Source organism: Panthera leo, chromosome A2 (genome assembly GCF_018350215.1).
Source record: "Panthera leo isolate Ple1 chromosome A2, P.leo_Ple1_pat1.1, whole genome shotgun sequence".
NCBI classification, from domain to species: Eukaryota; Metazoa; Chordata; class Mammalia; order Carnivora; family Felidae; genus Panthera; species Panthera leo.
The window spans coordinates 143,149,238-143,165,203 of NC_056680.1; the positions used below are offsets into that span (position 1 = coordinate 143,149,238).

General features: G+C 43.3%; 1 protein-coding gene across 2 annotated transcripts in view; it reads left to right on the forward strand.

The window, feature by feature from the left end:
* The window catches only part of SND1 (staphylococcal nuclease and tudor domain containing 1), a 423,196-nt gene that overhangs the window by 241,442 nt on the left and 165,788 nt on the right, over positions 1-15,966 (forward strand). For both annotated transcript variants that reach the window (XM_042923831.1, XM_042923837.1), the window contains one exon: positions 7,500-7,572. In XM_042923831.1, coding sequence (XP_042779765.1) covers positions 7,500-7,572 — 73 coding nt within the window. The remainder of the gene's footprint in view (positions 1-7,499; positions 7,573-15,966) is intronic.

The following is a 15,966-nucleotide window of genomic DNA, read 5'->3' on the forward strand; positions in this document are numbered from 1 at the left end:
TGCTTCTGATCTGACCTTTTTTTGTGGCCTTGTCCTTTCAAAAAGACTTTAGACTGATACTGACCATTTCTACCCAGCTCTCCCAGTCCTTTGGTCCTAATCTAGGACGATGGAGTTTGCTTGTGTTCCCCGGCAGTCTAGCACTGGGATAGCTTTTCTCTGATAGTCGGCTGACATGGAGCTCACAATCTGCCTCCCTCCCCTACCCCCCTTACCTAAGCTCTGCAGATCTGTTGTCACGCCTGGCACAATAGCGTGTGTCTTGGTTTCTTCTTATGTTAGTTTTAGATGAGATGATGGCTAAGAGTTCTTTGTTATTTGCTTTAATGCCTTATAATACCTACTGACTCATTAGTCTGCCTGCCTCCCCTTGACCATAGGATTCAGTTTTCTCATTTCCAGTCTGTGTGCTCTCCATCTTTTCTGTCTCTCTTATCAGTAATTCTGATTTCGTTGAAAATCCAGCTGCATAATCTTAGCACCCCCACCTACCATTGTGCACCTGTGCCTGCTCTGTATCTTATTTCCTGAGTGTCAGGACCCTGTTGTTTTCTCCAGCTGCCAAGGAACCAGTAGAAAGGCCAAAGGAATTGTTTATCGCTGCTGTGTTTCATTGATATCTATATTTGGTTCATGCTGAAGCACTGTATTCACCAATGTGACCTCAAGCACAGTGAGAGGTGCTTTAGAAGTTTAGCAAGTTATTTACTCTTTGTTCTGCTTTTTAACCTTTTCTGTTGGAATTGTTTTCTTTTCCTTTCAGTCATCTATCCGGTATTGTCTGGTAGGAATTTCATACAACCCTGCCACTTTGTTCTGTTTCATTGTTTATGGTGATCAGAGCTTTGCTCTCACTTCACTGCCCATCTCCTCTGGTCCTCGACGTACTTCTGCTTGTGTTCAGAGGCCAGGCTGTAAGCTCCTCTGCCTGCACCATTCCAGGGAGCGAAACCAATATGCCTAAGAATGGGAGCATAGATCATGAAACTGTATCCAAGAGAGTCAGCAAGCCTCACTCTTTTGCCCTACAGTCACTTGGGCGTTATCCTGGTCTCCAATTTGAAATATTTTCAACATTCTACATTAGTCAGTCACCAGTCATTTGTTCAGCTTTACTTGGCAAACAATAACGGAACTGGATGACCCTGAGTTTATAACGATGTGAACATAGCCTCTGTGTCAAATACTGTCACAAATCTTACGGACAGACTCCTAACCCTCAAAGGGCCAGAAGTTCTACCTATAAGAAATGAAGAGGAGCACATGGTGAACTTTGAAAGTAGCGTGTTACCTTCCATGATGGCGTGCTGACCCGAGTGACACGCGCACTCACATTGGTAAAATGTAATGACTATATATATTTGAGTACGATTCTACTATCCTTTCATAGAGACGCCCAGCATACAAACTGCAGCTTACCTAGGACCCCAGGTTAAGTATCACTGATGTGGTAACTGATTAATGCTTGGGGTGAGCTTGTTGCTACGGATACATTATAACTCTCTTCATTCTGTAGTTCAGACCTGCCTGGGCACATGTAATGAATAACTTTCACTCATGAGGCCTGGAGACAGTGGGCCTACTTGGATGGGAAGGAGTAACACGGGAAGCATGTGAAGACATAAACTGCGAATGTATGGTAGAGGCCCACAAACACCAAGCATTGTATTTCTCACTGGACATCACAGGCCGGTGGTCTTTGTTTTGGGTGTAAAAGGAAGGCAGCAGTATGGCGAAATGGATTTTTCTGGGGAAGTCGTGCAGCAGTGTGTGCAGTCAAATCAGCGTGACGTGCAGTATCAAAAGGGATTGAGCCAGTGAAAAGTTTCCTGATGTTGGGGCGCCTGAGTGGCTCTGTCAGTTAAGCGTCCAGCTCTTGATTTTGGCGCAGGTTATGCCCGCACGATTTGTGAGAGCTGGCTCCATGCTGGCAGCGCAGAGCCTGCTTTGGGATTCACCCCTCTCCCTCTTTCCCTCTCAGCTCCTCCCCCTGCTTGTGTACACATGTTCTCTCCCTCTCTCTCAAAATAAATATTGAAAACAAAAAAAAAACCTGTTTAAGTTTCCTGATGTTATCTTGGAATAAATTGCTGAGGACCTGGCACACTAGGGTTACAAAAGGACCAAGTGAGTACAGATAGGACGGAAGAGGGGGGCCTTGGTGGCTCCGTCGGGTGAGCATGTGACTCTTGATTTGGGCTCAGGTTAAGATTGCACAGTTCGTGAGATGGAGCCAGAGCACGCGGTCCGCTTGAGATTCTCTCTCCCTCTCTTTCTGCCCCTCCCCTGTGCACAATCTCTCTCTCTCTCAAAATAAAGAAATAAACCAAAAAAAAAAAAAAAAAGAAGAAGAAGAAGGAAGGAAGTATTGGGTGTAGGTGATGAAGCCGAAGCAATTAAGAAACATTTTGGTTCCTAGTTACCGAGAAAGCGTTGTTAAAGGGAAATTGTGGATTCAGGAACTCCTGATCTCTCTCACTTCTACAGCCTCCCTTGCCTCATCATCCCCCTGCTACCTCTCTGTTATATGCCATTTCTATAATCCACCACTTTGTTTTCTTTAGATCTCTTTTATGTATGAAAGCAGTTGTTATGAAACTGTGTGGGAAGTTGCTGTTCCCCAGAAAAATTCACGTGTGTAATTCTACCCTTTCAGGGTAGTTTATAGATAGTCCCATCCTAAGTATGAGGCTCATTTAAGTCCCCCACTTAAGAATTCCTTTTTTTTAAAGTTTATTTATTTGTTTTGAGAGAGAGCGAGCTAGTGAGCGAGTGGGGGAGGGGCAGAGAGGGCGGGAGAGAGAGAATCCCAAGCAGGCTCCACACTGTCAGCACAGAGCCCATTGTGGGGCTCGAACCCATGAAACTGTGAGATCATGACCTGAGCCAAAACCAAGAGTTGGATACTTAACCAACTGAGCCACCCAGGCACCCCCCCACCCCAACTTAAGAATTTCTGATGAGACAACTGTTTTATGATTGGGTCAGGTTGAGTCTAACTGTAAAGCCTTGACTTTCTTTGTAATCACTCAAAAATATTCATTCAAAATAACAGTCTACCACCATTGATTTGGAATTAAGACCGTGGTCCGTTTATGGCACAGGATGAACTGTTACATGTCATAACTGCCTTGGAGAGGTTTGGGCCCTAGGTTTTTCTGCCTTAGCATGGAATCCCAAAACCTTAGAGCAAACTCTGTTCCTTTGCATCAAGAGTGATGATATTCTCTGGGGTGCCTGGATGGCTCAGTCAGTTAAGCGTCCGACTTTGGCTTGTATCATGATCTCACAGTTCGTGAGCTCGAGCCCCACGTCGGGTTCTGTGCTGACAGCTCAGAGCCTGGAGCCTGCTTCAGATTCTGTCTCCTCTCTCTGCCCCTCCCCTGCTCATACTCTGCCTCTCTCTCTCAAAAATAAACAAACATTTAAAAAAAAAAAAAGAGTGCTAAGATTCTAATCCTGTGGTGTTGAGGCAGTGGAGGTAATCTCAGTGTTCTCACCTGTCTTTGCAAAGTTCATGTTTTTACTTCTAGTAGGGAGATAGTAACATCTCATACATGAGATTTTCAAACTTTGCTGTTTAAAGAAAGGAAAGTGTTGGGGCGCCTGGGTGGCTCAGTCGGTTAAGCATCTGATTCTTGGTTTCAGCTCAGGTTATGATCTCACGGTTTCAAGAGTTCAAATCCCAGGTCAGGCTCTGCACTGGCAGCGTGGAGTTTGCTTGGGATTCTCTCTCCTTCTCTCTTTGCCCCTCCCCCAACTCATGCTGTCTCTGTCTCTCTCAAATGTATAAACAAACTAAAAAAAAAAAAAAGAAAAAGGAAGAAAGAAAAAAAAGAAAAAAATGTTTTCCAATGATTGGAATGGGATTCCTCTCCAATACTGTGGCTTCTAGAAGCACCCTAGAAAGCTGAGTTTTCATCCCTCTTCTGCCCTGTTACCCCTTTGTATGTATGTGGATATATACTCCCTTTTCCTGTCTGGTGATGATTTCTGTCCATTATCAACACTGCTTGGCTTTGCCATATTTGTACTGCTGCTTCTGCGAGGAGCAGGCTGTGTTCTGCCCCACTGCTTCCTTTCTCCTGGCTGGCCGGAGCACCAGCCTGCTTTTGTGAGAAAGCAGCTATTAAGCAGACACAGCAGGAGAAAGTTTAGAAGTCAGGAGTTTCATTCCTTGCCTAATGAAAAGGGATGTTGAGCTGTGGTTGCAGCCTGCAGGGAGAGGGAGAGGGAGAGGGAGTGGGAGTGTGGGGAGGGGAGTCAGGTGTTTGCTCTGTGGAGTAGGTTTCAGTGGAAGCAAACCTGCTATTTCACTACCGTCCCAGGTCTCAAAGACCAAGCTTCCCAAACCTATCCCAGGGAAACCTGGTCACATGAGATGCAGGGAGGCCCCACTGAGAGGTAGTGACAGAGCAGTGGAAGCTGAATCTCCCCTTCATTTACCATTTATGCAGTGGTTAACAGGCAGTCATGTCACTGTCCTTAGAATCCTGTAACAAGATGTATGTTCTATGTCCTTCGGCAAAGAACCGTGGCAAGCCCGCTACTCTTGGTGTTTGCTCCTTTCCTCTTTGAGGCGCATACATGAATTTCTACACTGGGCACTTTCCCCGGATGCTCTCCTGAGAAGCTCTTGCTGTGGCATCAGGCTTGTCTGCAGGGATGCCTCCCAGGTCATTTCTGGAGCAGTTTGAGAACAGGAGCCAAAGCAGCCTCAGCACAGGGAAGGAGACCCAAGCTGAATTAGACCATGTAGCTAATTTCTCAGAGAACCCTCGTACTTTGCAGTCTGGGTCCGGTGCACCACATCCACTTTAGAGTGCTTCCTAGGTGGGCATTATTTGACTCAGTGTTTACAAATTCTTAACTTTCATTTTGCCACTGTTTTCTTAAGAGCTAACAGAACTGTTGCTCAGTTTATATATAATGATGTTAAAATACTGCTTTCTTGCTGCCTTTTGAATGTGCCTGAAACTGATCTAATTTAGCACTCATAAATCTGGTAAGATTAAGCCTTTGAAGATTTTTCCAAAATCAATGTCTAAATGCAAATAAATATCTGATAGGTAGAACATAAAGTTTTTCTTTTTTTCAAAAATTTTTATTAATACTTAATTCTAAAGAATTTTTTTGTTTTTTTTTTAATGTTTAATTTTTGAGAGAGAGAGAGAGACAAAGCATGAGCTTTGGAGCAGAGAGAGAAAAAATGGAGACACAGAATCCGAAGCAGGCTCCAGGCTCTGAGTTGCCAGCACAGAGCCCGATGTGGAGCTTGAATTCATGGATTGTGAGTTGATGACCTGAGCCAAAGTCTGACACTTAACTGAGCCACCCAGGCGCCCCAAGAATTTTGGTTTTTAAATGTCATATGTACACTATTATTCATGTGTTCTGGCTTTAGAGTACTATTTTTTCTCCCTCAAGCATGCTGAATCTTGGTTAAGTCCTGGATTTCTGCTTTGGGCACAAAACTACTTTGGGGTCACTAAAGGAAAACAGAATTTTTGGTTTATCACCTCACTGCTTTTGCCTCGAGAACCTTTGTTTTCTAACTTACTGCCCAGGCCGTGTTCTTTTTTCCTTGTAGTTTATGAAATGCTCTCCAGCCCCCTTGAAAGGCCACAAGTTCAGCCGTGCTGTCACATGAACCCGTCTGTTTATAGGGCAGGTCCATTTATTTTGGTTGTCCTTGTTGTTAGAAGAGGATAAGGCTGTAGGCATTTTGTGGCCCCAGAGGACTTGCAGAAGGCTTAGCAGGCCTCGCCTTAAAGGAAGGTGAGTTATAATCAGGGCTTGCCTGAGCTTGCCTCGCCTCACTGAGGCTTCTTGTTCTTAAGGCTGCTCCTTTGAGTGTATGGTAGCAAAATGAGGAGAGCCTGTTGGGGGCAGAGGCTGTATGCTGGACTTTGTGGGGTAGAAGAGTCACGTTTGTTGCTGGCTTGAAGCCACTGATTTTCCATATAACCATCCTCCTGTCCTCGGCCCTTAGATTGCAAATCCCAAGGTTCTAGAAGCACAGCTTGAAAACCAGCCCCGTTGTGGTCACTTAACACATTCCCTAAACTATAAATTACTGGACTAATTTGCAAATGGAAAATTCTGACCCATTTGCAATTTCTAAGGCTGAAGCCCTGGATTCAAGTTCAAGAAGAGCCTTGGGAATTCAGGGGAACAATGAGGCGCTTTCATTCAGTTAGCAGCACAGGTCAGAGTGACTGTTCTGCTTTGCTTTTCCTGTTCAACATCTGTACTTTCATTTCTTACCCTCTTCATGGAATAGAAAGTATAGACGGTATGGAAACCATTGTTCTTTCGGAATAGAAGGCATTTCAGATTAGTTGAATGGGAGATCCCCAGGGTTGGAGGAAGGGGCAAGTGGTAGATGGTAACAGCTCAAGTATGTAAGAACTAAGACAATGCCACTTTGCACAGAGAAACAGCCACCCCATTTGATTAGTGTGATTTAAAAGTTAGGACCTAAAAGTAACCCCTGCTGAGTGCTGCCTTTGCTTCTTGTCATTAATAAGTGACAACCTGAGTGGGGGGAAGGTCCACTGTGGTTGCTGGTGTGTAGTGTGAAGGTCCAACATACTTGTCCTGGTCTGGACAGTTTTCTCTGCACTTTGGAATTCAAAAACTCTAAAAAGGCTAGTCTGCAGAGTGGGTACACCCCCGAATCTCTACTTTTTATTCTCTAAACTCAAAAATGTTACTTGCTTTGGCCTGGAGTCTGGCAGTAGAGAGATAGGTCTTATCTAATAGTGTAGCGAGGTCTTGTTCCCTGGTCCTTCACTGTTACATGAGTGATCACACCCAGTGATGCTTAGGCTTCTGTCTCTGAAGCTACCACTCAAGGGATTAGGAGGTAAAAGATGAGAGATTGCAGCAAACCAACCAGTGGTCAGATGTGTGACAGAGTCCCCTGCTAAATCCGGTTATTATAACCTGTAACTGATTTAAAATGAGGCTTAATGTCAATTATGTAGCCTTTGCTAATTTTCCCCCACTGTTAGAAATGACTTCTGTACAGTGTTTCTTCATTCAGGGCAACTTATCTTTTTACCTGGGAGGAACTTATTTCCATTAGAATTGGAACACTAGCTGCATATTTTGCATTTAAAATGTTTCATGTGATTAAACGCAGAGAGAAACATTATTACTTCTGTTTCTTAGGAGTGTGCTCTTCCAACTGATTCTTCTTTTGTGCCTGGAACAATGCCTTTAATTTGGAAACAAGTTCAGGAGCTCTTTCTGATTACCAGTCACACCGTTAGCTGAAACTAGCCGCCAACTACTTGTAACTGGGCTTAGCAGAGCAGGCTTGTCTTCTCCCCTCCACCAAACGCTCCTGCGGAGACCGGCTCCTCAGCAGTGTGACTTGTGTGGTGATAGACCCTCCATGTGAATGACCTCTCTTCTCACCCCTTTTTCCCGCCCTCCTACCCCTTCCTGATGTGATTTGTATATTAATCGGGTTGTCTCTTCTTCCTTTACAGAGCTATTAAGAATGGCAAAGGACTGCATAGCAAGAAGGAAGTGCCTATCCACCGTGTCGCAGACATATCTGGGGTGAGTTGTGTCCCTGAATAGAGCTGTGTGGCTCAGAGGCGCCAAGAGCTTGGCTGCTTACTCACCAAAGGACTTCAGCTTATGTGTTTTCTGTAGCTCATTTGTTTTTAGACACAGAATGTGAATTTTTCCAGGGCTGCTGCTTATCATCTATGGAGATCCTGTTTTATATTCTGAAAAGGCAGAATTCAAACTAGGGCATAAAACCTCTGTCTATCTCTTCACCTGAATTGGTACTGTGTTGCTTTTCCATTTTGTTTTAATGATTAGGAGATATTAGAAGATATTTCTTCCCAATTGTAGTAAAAAAAAAAAAAATTACCTCCTTTTTAAATCCCTGTTTAATTCCCCAGATGACTGGAAAGTCTTACTGGGAAAAGGTCAAGTGTAGATTTTAGGACAGCCTTAAAAATTAGTTGTCATCTCCTTATGGCTTCTTTTCCCTCCGGTTGCTTCGAAATGGGAGGAAGGTGTGTGCTTCCTGTGAGCTAATACACACAGATGACACAGAAGGATGGAAGGCACGAATACTTTTGAGCTCCCAAAGGGCTGTGTCCAAATGACTACTCAGTGAATAGGACTTTACCCTTCCACGTTTAGGATCTCTTGACTGAAGAAGATACCTTTGTTAGTTGAGAGGGTTTATTCATTTATTCAACAAGTATTTGAGGGGCGCCTGGGTGGCTCAGTCGGTTAAGCGGCCGACTTCGGCTCAGGTCATGATCTCGCGGTCCGTGAGTTCGAGCCCCGCGTCGGGCTCTGTGCTGACAGCTCAGAGCCTGGAGCCTGTTTCAGATTCTGTGTCTCCCTCTCTCTTACCCTCCCCCGTTCATGCTCTGTCTCTCTCTGTCTCAAAAATAAAATAAACGTTAAAAAAAAAAAATTTAAAAAAAAACCAAGTATTTGAATACCTGCTGTGTCTGAACTGCTCTGAGCACTTAAGGATGTAACAGTGAACAAAACTGATAAAAGTCCTTACCTGCAAGTGGGAAAGGGAAACAGCAGTGTCAGGTAGCAGCAATGAAGAGAAACAGAACTGGGTAAGGGAAGAGTGAATGGCTCAGGTGTGGATTTCATCAGGTGCCCAGGGAAAGTTCGTTGGCTCATCACTTCACCTTCTGCTCTTGGGACACACACCATCCATTTCAACTCCACAGTAACTTAACAGTTAAGGAGGGGATCCAGGTCATGTATAGGGGGCATCACATCGCCCAGGGGAGATGACAGAGGAGCAGCTAGTAAATCTTAGCTTGCATTCTCAGGGAGCTTGCCTTGGGCACCCAGAAGAAAATACTCCTATAAACAAGCTTCTAGATCACAGCCTAGCCCACAGCAGTGATGGATTAGAGTGTATTATCTTCTTGTTATGTTGTGTTCCCAAGCCTGGCTGAGACTTTGCTTGTTGTTCCTTGTGATTGTGTATTATAAATGTGTCTGGCCAGCAGTCCCTTGCCTAGGTATAGCAGTACCACGTTCATTTTAAGCATTGGTATTCCGTTGAGCTTTTCTTACTCTGTAACCAGTCACTGCAGACTACAGAGTAAATAGTGTTCCCTGTGTTGAGTAGACTTTTGTTAAAAAGTTGTGCCTCTGCTTAATGAATGAGGTATGTTGATATACGTTCTTCGTAGCTAAGATTCCTCTGAAGCCCAGAAACCTGGTGGCTAAGGTGTATCTGCTAAGGCTCCTTGTTAACAGGTGTGATTCCTGGCGTGCTGGTATTAGGCCTGTTTTCCCTGTGGCTTACCTTGCTGAGTTATTGTTGGCATATGTAATAATTGCTGCATGTGTCTCTTGTGGCATTCTCAACAATATTTTCCTTAATATTCTTTTGTTGAAGATGTTGGAGTAATCAAAGGGCAATTTTTTGGCTGTTCAACCGCAGGGAGAAAGGAGTTATAAATAATTGTTTTGGAAAACACAATGGTGACTCCTTTATACCCGGGCCAGATGTGCCCATCCAAAAACTTATGTCAGCTCTACACTTCGAGGCTTTCTGGAAGATGAATTAAACCTTGGGGATATTGTTCCCTTTTGGCCTGTGGAGTTCATGTTCTTGCTCAGATTTCCCACTGGCAGTGAGGTAAAGTCCTCGGCAGGTATTTGAGATGGAGGCACATTTGCTTCAGGGCTGTGCTTTTGGCACCTGCCAGCGTAGTGTCCTAATGATGTTTATTGCCATCTTTAAATCTCATGTTTATACCTTGTTGTGTTTTGGTGTTTTCTTGTGTTTTCCTTTTTGCAGCAACGGTCTTAATGAAACTTGTCTTCATTTTTTTTCTTCCTATTTTTTCGCTCCCCCCTTCCCAACTATAGCTCATTTTTATACATATCTTTATTTTCTTTTCTGTATTGATATTGGAGAATTGGTTTGTTCTTAGCGTTATTTAAAAATACATGTGAGTTATATCTCCCTCAGTTACCGCATAAATAAAAAAAAAAGAGAAAGCTTGAACAAGTGGGAGAAAGTGAAAAGGCTGTTCCATTTAAATAGATGTCAGAATGACCTTGTCTGCCTCCATCACACATGATTCAGCTCTGAGTACAGGCTTTTTTTTTTTTTTTTTTTAAGTGCCCTCTGTAATAGAGGAGTTTTTCTCTGTTTCTAACCTCCTCTTCTTTCCGTCACCATGTTGTGTTAAGTATGTGTGTGTGTTGGGTTCCCTTGTGCCCTTTAAGTGAGATGAATGGCTTTTCAGCTTCCTGAAGCATGTTGGCCACGTTACTGTCCAACCGACAGGTGAGTGCATAGGGTCAGACAGGCAGATAGCTTACAGGTGGATCAAGACAAAACACCCCCAATAAGGGCAATGAAATACACGCGTGTATAATGGTTTTGTAAGAGTTTCTGAATCTTTTTTTTTTTTTCTTTTTTCTTTTTTCTTTTTAACTGGGTCTCTTTACCTTTCATTGCTCCCCCTCTTAGTTGCAGGTCATGATAAATGGAAGTGTTTGTTGAGGTGATCAGACATGCAATATACTGCCAAAATAGCTTAGTATGATCCGATATGTATGCATAATGCCTTTTCTCATCCCAGTACACATCCTTGGAATGAAAACAAAAGACATATATAAGCTCATCACATTTTGTCTCCTAAACACACCCAAGAAATGTGCTATACAGAAGATGTTGCGTCATGATTAAATTTGTTCTAGGCTTCATGGTCTCCAGCTTTTAGCATTGAGTTTCTCCCATTGTCCATACCTCTTCTCTTACATTTTCAGAGATGGTTTCATCGTGTAAAAGTCCAGAGAGTATCTTAACAGGCCTTGTATGAAGACTCAGCACGTGTAAGGCCGCTTGGCTGACTTCCTGTGGTGGGAAGGGAGTAATCCCAGCACAGGAGTGGGAAGAAGAGTGTCTGCTTTGGGCAGAGAGACACTGGCCTCTGGGCAGTGAAGCCAGGAGGACTTTTCGTATCTGCTCCTTCCCGGGGCTGGACTGGATGCCTGCCTAGTGGCTACTTGACACGTTTTTCAACTTTGTGTTGTGCTCCACCATTAGAGCCTCTTGTACCACTTCCCATATTGTGACCTTGTTATGGTTTTTTGATTTTTGTAAAATGTTGTTAGCTCCCAACTTTTGGGTGGTTCTTTTCTCTGTTGTTTTTTTGTTAATACGGGGATTCTTGCCATTAATGTCAGCGGAGTGCTGTATTTTCCACAAGGTACACGCATCTGTGGATACCACCAACTGAGTGAACCCCACCTTTTGGACAGGGGTTTGTTAAACTTGGCTTTTCTGCATCATTTGCATCTGGTTTCAGGGTAACCACTAAGGTAAAAAAATATGGCCAGTCTGGTAATTTGGATCCTGAAGAAATTACTAGTTTCCTTTATTTCTCATTTTTCAAGATGAAGGAAGTGTGGTATTTTAAGTCATTGTTGTCCTTTCTGTAATCCTCTGGTTTCCCTCGAGGCCAGGATGTTCCTATGAATTTGAAACCAACTAAGAATTTGACAGACTTGGCACTAGATCTGATTTGATTTGGAGGATGGTTACGTGGTGGTTATTTCACTTCGTAGGTTCGCGTTTTTATTCTTCGAGGGGTTTGTTTTTCCTTGATCCCATCTCCGCTCCCTCCCTCACGGGCAGACAAAAGTTGGGATGTGCGTGTCAGTGGAATATAAGGCTGTTTCTTATCTTAGGTTTGTTATTGTTTTTGCTGTAGCCTGCTCTGTAATAAATACGATCTCCTGCAGATACAGAATGTAAAACAGGCAATAAAATGGGGCTGGTGCATGGCTTACTGTTGTTCTGGTAAATCAGACAAATCAATTACAGTTCTGAGGAGCTCCCCACTCCTCAGGTTGCAGCCAGCACACTACTTCTTCCTGCGCACCACCCCCCCCCCCCCCCAAACTCCTTTTCCGTTTGTGTGGGACCAGTACTCAGTGAGTCACACTGTCTGTTTCCTCTTCCTCCATTTCCTGCCGTGTCTGTTCTTTCCTCTCTGGTGTGTGAGGAGTCTGGAACTCTGTTGACAGCCGTGCAAGATGACAGAGCCTGGGCCAGCCTCCTGTCCTCTCCAGTTGTACTTCTGCAGGTCCCTGGGTAGAGTTTCCCTTCTCTGAATGTCTCTGCCTCTTCATGATATGGGGTCATGGCAAGTCCTCTGTTCATATGGCTGTTGTTTGCTCTCCTTCCTTGCCTTCAGTAAAGCCCTGTGTCTTTTTTTTCTGTTAGCTGCTGCTGTGTTCACTTGGACTTTGGTTCCTTGCTCATGTTACACACGCACTTTCTTATAATCTCCTCTCTCCATGATGATTTCGTTGGACGTGCATAGTATTAATGATAAGAATTTCCTTAAAGCAGGGGCCTGGAATGATCCAAAGACTAGCTCTGGGGGTAGGAGGTAGAGGGTGAAATTTGGGGGTCCCTCTTGCTGTTCATTTCATTGTGAAATGAACACTTGGGGAATTGACCAATGAGATTCTAACTTGCAAATATAAAGGATCAAAGTGTTCCTTTAAAATAAATAAATCGGATGTTTTTCCCTCATCTCCTCCTGACCTTTCCCATCAGCTCCTAGTTTTTCAGTGCCTTTTTGTACTTGAATAGCACTGTCCTCTTTCCCTTGGGGTATTTAAGCTATCCTCCTTTTGTAAAACACTAGGGTCTCTTTAAAGAAGTAATCTTTCCCTAACTACCCATGGTGTTGGGCATCAGTGGAAGAGGTAAATAATAATATTCTTTTTGGCTAAAGAAAAGTTAAAACTGGTTTGTCCACTAAGAAGGTGAAAGCCGCTCCCATCACCCAGAGACTTTGTTAGTTAGGTCTGTGTTAAATTAGTTTCCCTTTCATGTCTTACTGGCCCACGTTGTTTAGATGGTATTCTTGTGTTATTCCAGTCTTTTACAGCTACCTTTCTGTTCTGTCTCATCACTGTACCTTAATGGCACCATTGCTCATTTCTTGTTTGTTTTTTGTTTCAATAGCCCTTCCCGCTTTTACTCTCCCTTAGCCTCGAATTTCGTTCTGATGTCCCTTTTATACCAACCACACAAGGCCAAGGCCTATGGTTCTGCCCCGTGGGCTTCTGTGACCTGGAGGGTTGCTTAGCACTAGAGCTCTATTCACACGTAGCCATGGCCCCACAGCTGGGCTCTGCATTTGCCACCCTGGGGAAATCCCATAGATACCCTCCCTGTCTGCTGAACTTGTTCTCTAGAGCAAGCATGATACGCTCCGTAAATATGATGGCCCCTTGTGGGGAAGCCATGATTAGTCCTGGCGGTGGGTTCCCACAATTGTTTTCTCGCATCTCTCCTGTATATTTGGAAGCTCGAGTTGTTGCCAGTTTAGGGGAAGGCACTACTCCTCTGTCCCCTTCTTCCCCTATTCCCATTCAAGGTTCTTGAACTTCAAGTGGACTGCAGTATGCTGCTCACTGACTTGGATTCTCGCAGCACAGAAACCTGTACCGCAGCCTCCACAGCACAAGGTACCTGTGATGCCAGAGTGGCAGCTACTCTAGAAGTGTCTCAGCTACTAAGGAAGCGAAGGGTCTTTTCTTTTCTCTTCACCTTTTTCCTCTCCTCCCCTCCAGAGATGGATGTTGTTAAGGTGACCTTGATTGTGTCAGGGTAGTTGGCTTCAGCTAGCTGCTCTCCCTAACAGTTGAGGGCATCGCTTCATTGTCTTTTGTCCATTGTCCCTTTCAGCCATAGTCCTGTGTGGCCACTTCAGGTTTTTTGAAGCTCTCTATTCAAACTCCCCAGAACTGCAGGGGTGTCCCCTTCTCCTTCTAATGAAATTCGAAAGCAGTGGGCATCGGAGAGAAGCCTTTCTCAAATTGAACAAGTTTCTCAATAAAAACCTGGAAAGAAATGCTGGAATTGTTTCAAGACTGTATTTCAGCATTTAGCAGTTTGTGATGTTATGTTTAAGGCACCTCCTTTGACCAATTTAATCCACCTTTCACTGAGTTCTGTTCCTTTTATGTGTGCATCCATGGTTTTGTTAGTGGCGATAAGTTTTTTTCGTTTTTTGTTTGTTTGTTTGTTTGTTTTGCACCATAGGGCACTAAATTTAGGACGTAGTATCTCACCTCCTTTAGTTGAGAGTGTCAGGAGAGATTGTTAAAAACTTTGGGACAGGCACAACGATTACTCAGTATTCTTTCACTGGAATGCTGAGTTCTGCCTGGTAATTCCTTTGGGGTTATCTGATTCTGTCAAGTCTGCTCCTTTGTAGCTGGGCTGTTTTGTACCTCTGCGGAGAGAGAATGTAACTTGTGAAGGCCTGAGGTAATGCAAATGATTTCATTCTTGTACAGATGTGGTCCTGTACATATGACACAATTGATTTCTACCCTGTAAGAGAAATGGTTTCAAATGTTACATTTTCACCCTGTGGTCTTTCACTCTACAGTTTTGAGTCTTTAGAAAATTAATCTCGACATCCTAGTTGCGTATGTTTATCCAGTCCTCAGATTCTCTTTTGAGTAAGTTGTAATGTCTTATTGGTTCCCTCATTAATTAGTGGGTAAAAATAAAATACTTGATGTTTTCATTGTATATTTGTATTAAAGTCATGATTTTCCCTTTTTGAAAACTATTCTTTCAAGAGGGAAAGCAGTTGCAGAAACGAGAGAAATTAAAAAAAACAATTTATAAATTGGGCATTAAGAAATCAATTATGTGCTTTGAAAAGTCTTTGTTTTATTACCTGCTGTCTACCTAGAAATGTGAAGTGTCCTTTGGTTGTGAAAGTAATTTGTTTAAAAAAGTTCTAAAGTGAATGTCTCTTTCATCTACAGAATGCCTGGTTCCATGCCTGTACCTTACTTGGCCTACCATTTTGTTCACCAGTAGGCTTTTCTTATAGAAATTTCAGGCAGCATGGCCAATTGAGGTGTAGAGATTGGACATTGAAGACAGGGCACAGTTTGACATTTGCTGAGTGTGTCCCAGCTGTGCAATTCAACACCTCTGAAGAAATGTTTGATCAAGTGACTTGCCCAGAGGTGGAACACTGTCAAAGACAGTCATTCTTTATTTGTTGCTTCTGAGAGTAAAGTTTCTTCTTTCCAAAATAATCACACTTGATATGTCACTGCACTGAATTCTGTTTTCAGGAAGTTTTCTGCCACAGATTTTTCTAGTTCCCTTCTGATTCCTTATTTAACTTATGACTTAACACATAGGAATGCATGCAACTGAGCCTCTTAGAAGCAGGGTCCTAGCCTTCAATCAAGTGTCCTGAGCTATAATAATGACTTTTTACTTTCTTCCTTTGTTCAACAGAAGGAGAAAGGGAATTGAGGAAGTTCAGGAGCACTTTTTTCCAAACAAAATGACTTCTCTTTCCAAAGGGAGTGGCCTGGAGCCTAGATTTGGCTCTCACTGGTTCATGCTCTCGAGTTTTCCCATTCTCTGGGTGCATGTGGATCTTGTTCTTTGATTCTGTTTCATGGATCCAAATTGGTTAAATGAGCCCATTACAGGCTTGGCTAAATGAATGTTAGCATATTTTGAAGGCAGTTGATAGAATTTTTGCTTCCCAGGTTCAGGTGTATGGTTGGGTTGTCTCCTCTGTCCCATGGCTGCTGAGTGATGTGATAGATCTTGAAATGTTTCTGCCCAGCCCTGGCTTCACTCTCCACTTCACCATCATAACACTACTTAGCCCTAGATTGAACTCATTTTGCCCTGTGGCTGTTGCTTATATAAACATCTCAAAGTAAGTCATTTTTACTAACATAGACAATTGTGCTTACTCGTATTTTAAGGCTTTATTTAGCACGCTTCTAACATATTCCCTAGAGAATATGTTGTACAGAATTTTGGACACTCTTTGCAGTGTTGACGTCCAGATAAATATCCTTGAATCAGGGCTCAGGGTCGGCTTGAAATTACCTAGTAATTTTGTGCCTCAGTTCTTTAGGAAA